At 38.6% G+C, this 5353-nt stretch overlaps 1 protein-coding gene across 1 annotated transcript; it reads right to left on the reverse strand.

The window, feature by feature from the left end:
- Positions 1 to 688: 688 nt before the first annotated feature.
- Positions 689 to 5000, reverse strand: LOC147487105 (putative F-box/LRR-repeat protein 9). The gene is made up of 2 exons (XM_086571803.1): positions 3816 to 5000; positions 689 to 1241 (listed from the first exon to the last, which is right to left on the reverse strand). The coding sequence occupies exon 1, from the start codon at positions 4902 to 4904 to the stop codon at positions 3891 to 3893; it is 1014 nt and encodes a 337-aa protein (XP_086427929.1). The 5' UTR covers positions 4905 to 5000; the 3' UTR covers positions 689 to 1241; positions 3816 to 3890.
- Between the last annotated feature and the right edge of the window lie 353 nt (positions 5001 to 5353).

The following is a 5353-nucleotide window of genomic DNA, read 5'->3' on the forward strand; positions in this document are numbered from 1 at the left end:
AACTTGCAACATATCTTGATTGACTTGACCATGAAGTCAAATTGTTAAGGTTATTATGCTGATTGTTATCTTAACCTGAATATGTTTCTAAATGCACCTAGACATTTAGTTTTTCAGTTTGTGAGAGTATAAAAAAGTGCGTTGTTGTGCATCTTGCAGGAAAATCAACTGTGATAACTATTGGGGGACTGGTTGTGGGTGCTGTGGTGGGATCGGCAGTTGAGAACTGGTTGCAGGTGGACATTGTCCCATTTTTTGGCATACACTCCCCTGCTGTTGTAGTAAGCAAATTCATTATCTTCTCTCAGTCATTGGTTTCCTTTATTTGCAGGAAAATCAACTGTGATAACTATTGGGGGACTGGTTGTGGGTGCTGTGGTGGGATCGGCAGTTGAGAACTGGTTGCAGGTGGACATTGTCCCATTTTTTGGCATACACTCCCCTGCTGTTGTAGTAAGCAAATTCATTATCTTCTCTCAGTCATTGGTTTCCTTGTATCTAAGGTAGGGTTGGTTGGAATTATTATAACTCTAGTAGATGTAATTATCACTTTAATTGCTTGACTCTGTGTTGTCAGGAGGGAAAAAATTTCAGTAACAATCTAGACCAATTTTTTTAGCAGGACTCTTATATAGTTCCTAAAAAATAGGCAAGCTTTTCATAATACTTTGTTGGAACTTATTGCAGGAAAAGCAGTGCTGAGCAGACCCAATCTCGAAGTGCATGCTCTGATATATTGGAATCATTACAGTCCCTCAAGTTTGAGTCACCCCAACGCAAGGTTTCTCCAGCCATGAGCAGTTTACAGGGCTATTACTGTCTTAAACCACAGAATAACAAACACAGAAATGGAAACAGAGATGGCAGTTTACAGCACAGTCAGAGCTCACTACTTAGAAGATGGACCGTTTTCGTTTTCTGAGCCACCCCCAAATCGACATAGAAAGTCTAGAAGCCTGGTCAACGACATTTTGTCAGAAGAAGGTGGATTGGATGAGGATATGCCAGTTGTTGAAGTAGGGGATGGTGAATCTGAGAAATTGAAGAAGTCTGTCCGCAGGCGTCAAAAGGCTGAAACCGACATTGGCTCTCACACCCTCAATATGCCATTGATGGAGGACAATGGTGGAGGCTGTGGGTTTTCATCTATAATAGGGAAAGGTCTAGCCCTGAGGCCCAAGTCCAGCAGTCGAATTGCCCTGCAGCAGATGCTGATGCAGTCCTAGTGGGACTTGGAGACTCTGTAGTGACCAGTTTATTTGATGGAGTCAGGAAATCGTCTAGCACATCAAACTTGCAGGACCAAGACTCAATTCAAAAAAGCAGAAATCATAACATAGTTGTTGCATTCATCAGACACGGCTATTGTTTGATTGTAAATTTTTAAGTACACGTGGGAAGTGCTTCAATTAGAGTAGTATTATTCCTTAATTACACGTAGGAAGTGTTTCAATTAGAGTAGGAAGGGTTTCATGTAGGAAGTGTTTCAATTAGAGTAGGAAGGGTTTCAATTAGAGATCCACGTGGTGTAGCAGACTCAAAAGTTTTGATATTAGAGTGCCACAGATGCCCAGGATCTTTTATGTATACGCTTCAATAAAAGGTTATGAGTTATGTCGCACAAAATCTGATGCCTTAGTTATTAAACCCGCCAATATACAAAATGTGTCAACTACATACAATATTTTGAAGGAACTCCTAGACATATTCTCTTTTAATACTCCCCCTCAATATTCAACTTGATAGATCTATGAAACTTTGATCTTTCGATCCCATGGTACCATTACCAACATTCTTGTATTATAAGGCTTCTACCCCAACGTATTCCCCGGACCCAGTTTTTTTTTTACTCCGTCGTCCTAGTCTTTTAGCCTCAGCTCATAGTGTGAATTTTTTCTTGAATACCCGAGCTCTTATATATAACTTGTACTAAACAATAAAAGACATGATATAGGACCTATCCGATTGACGAATGACGGTGATACTTGAACTGATATGCCAATAAAAGTTGCCACTATTATATTTCCTTATCCTAGCCAAGGTAGTGAAATAGCTTTTATCCTTATCACTAACTCAAAGGCAATCGGATGACAACCACCGCAAGTAATTTTACAGCAAAAGCCACCATAGTCCCCTCCATCTACAACAATGTATTTTTTTTTTTAATGTTCTATGACCATTATATCAATGTTCTCTAAACTCATCAGGTATAATTCCCCTTCATTGATCACATCCACTATTTAGAAAAGTCCACTGAGAGACATTAGTGAACTGCCATCAAAGGAAAGAACACAATTCTCATAAGTATTTTTAGTGAACCCACTGGAGTACATAGAGGTGAACACGTAGGTCCATCTTCACTACCAACATATTCTTTGAAACCATATACAATCTTAACATTCAACCTGAAGGGACAATCCAGGCCAATCGGAAGAAATATAATGATAGCTAGGGAGTATTATGGTAGCTAGCCGCTATGTATAAATCTATCTTCTTCTGATTTCGGATGAATACATAATCTATTTCTTGCAACTTCCAAATACGCCGGTGCTGTATAATGGGCAGTAAAAGTGTTTGATTCAGAAACTCACTTATTTGAGAGTCCAAACTATCCAAAGAGTTTCTGCGTGCCCTACCAAGTATCAACTTCTACAAATCACCTATTTTTTAGCAAGGTTTTTTTATTTGGTAAAATCTATGGAAAGTGGAAATACACTCAAACTCTCTAAAGAGGTTCCACGTGGCTAGGCTAGAGAGAAAAGACTATCTTGCATATTAGAGTGCCACATAGGAGAGAAAGAAAAGGCCACACATCACATAAATTTTTGCGAGGAATTCAATGACGGATAATTATTAGCATAATTTTTTAGAATTGATTTAGCGATTGGAGTTGTATAAAATTTCCTTGCGAGATGTTGATTGGACTTATTAGAGTTGTGGTTGTATTAGGAAACTTCTTAAGATTAAGAGCTCATGTTGTATTATGAAACTTCTTATGATTTAAAAGTGTCCACGTGGCATACGGCATACCTTTCTCTCTAGAAAGCGCCACCTAGGAAATAGATAGTCCACATAAGATGTACTCTGCTTTAATATAGAGAGAGGTGATAGTAGGGCTGGAAATGGAGCGGGTTCGGGTCGGATTCTCACTCAAAACTCTTTACCATATTAGGATCCATCCGGATTCAGGTCAGATTTCAGATATCCATATCCATTAAAAAACACAAAATAATACACTATTTTAATGATTTTTATACATAAATATAAGATATAAATTAATTTTTTGGTATCAAAATATAAATCTTGTTAAAATGATTTGGGTTTTTGGATATTCGGGTCGGATTCTAGTCACAAACATAGAAACCATATCCGTTAAAATGGATTCGGATATGGTCGGATTCGGGTTGAATCCCGTACCATTTCCAGCCCTAGGTGATAGTAGATTTCAGTGTGTAACTGAGATGTGCAGATCTCATCGACCTGCATAATCAGTGAAAATGGTCTCATCTTCCCTTCAAATTATGGATCCTACATGCATCTTTACAAACTGCAATTTGGTGTCGCCTAAGGCGCCAAGGCCATAAGGACGTCTTTGTATCTCTTAGTATCATGTTCACCAGTTTATAATGCTTAGCGCCTTGGTGTGTTTCTTAAGATAATACTTCACTATATATAAAATGAAAGTACAAGAAACAACGCAAAACAGGAACCTAAGGAAAAAAGCACGAAAGTAAATATAAATTCAAGTATTCAACTCATGAGTAAATATAAGTTACCAAAGGATTGTACGTAGCTAGCTAGTAGTAGATGCTTACTTTTGCGGGCAGCAAAATAAACTTCCAGCCTTGCCTTGATGGGTGAAGAACAAGCTGGCTCGCTTCATTCTATGCTTATTGGATCCTCATCACTCTCGCCAAGTGGCAGGCACTTATAGGACGACTAATGCGTCCCCTACAAGCTCTCAGGAAGTTCTGTCGTAGTCGTAGAGGAGCAACGTTACTAGATGGAAGTGATAAATCTCTGATTTTCTTCAGACATTCTTTCTGCAAATCCTCTTGTAGATCATTATAGCAACAACCTCGCAAATCAAGATTTTCGAGATGAGGACAACCCTTGATAATGGCTCGCAAGCCTTGATTTGTCAGGCAGGTCAAGTAAAGACGGAGGCCACGCAAGTGAGGCATGCAATCAGCAATGGTAAATGCGACTCCTTCACAGCATGATTCAAAACGCTTATCACCTATGTTGTTAATAAAGCTAAAATACTTCAACCGAGGGCAAGAGCGACTTACTATTTGTATAATATATCCAGAATCAAGAATAAAAGCATCATTGTCCTTCAACTCAAGCTCTTCCAAAAAATGGAGTTTTCTAAACGCTGATGCAGTTAATTGATTTCTAGTAATTTCCCGGAAACTTGCTAGTTTAAGAGATTTAAGATACGTTCCGGTCATATTCTTCATAACACTGGTCAAAAGCAAGTCATCAGTGCACCAAGACTTTGCAAGGGAGATTTCCTTCAATTCTCCAGAGCTTCTCTTGACAGCATCCTTGAGCACCCGAAGGCCAAGGACCATCCCTTTCTTATTATTAGAGCATAAAAGATCCAAGGCCTTACTATTATATCGATCTGGAACAAGTATAGAACGATAGAGGAAAGGGTCTTTGGCAAGTTGTAGCCAAGAAGAACATACAAATTGAGCGTAACACAGAATTTGAAACACGTCCAGCTTGAACAATATAACAAGCATAACGTCCGATGGCATATCAAGCCAGTTCACCTGCTGCTGTCCACCTTTATCCCAACAGATTGCTTCTTCTCCTCCTCCTCTTCTTCTTCTTCTCTTCATGCTTCTCATGTTTTTTATATGAAATTCTTGGTGCGGCCAACACCCTCTCTTCATTGCCCTGCTTACGCTGGGAAAAACAAACTGCTTCTGCTCTTCTTTTCCGCTTCTTCTTCTTCTCTTATTTTTATTCTGCAACTGAAGAATAGGTTTTGGGTATGTATTTATAATTTTGGAAAAAAGAAAAAGAAAATTAAAAACTGGGCCAAGGCCCAAGACTTGTCTTTCCGCCTACTCTCTCAAAACAGGAAGCCCCACCTTACTGAACCCAAGGCCCAAAATATCGCCGATATATATTATTTTTTTAGTATACCGACATCGATATATATCCACCGAATATTAAACCCTTTTTTTCCCGATATATATTGGAATTTTTCCGATATAATAAGATATATCCCGATATAAATTATCCGTTGACTTTGATTAAATATGGTTGACTTTGACCGATATATTGACGATATTTTTGATATAATCGACGATATTTCCGATATATCGACATACAAAAC

The sequence above is a fragment of the Coptis chinensis genome, chromosome 7, assembly GCF_015680905.1.
Source record: "Coptis chinensis isolate HL-2020 chromosome 7, ASM1568090v1, whole genome shotgun sequence".
In the NCBI taxonomy this organism is placed as follows: Eukaryota; Viridiplantae; Streptophyta; class Magnoliopsida; order Ranunculales; family Ranunculaceae; genus Coptis; species Coptis chinensis.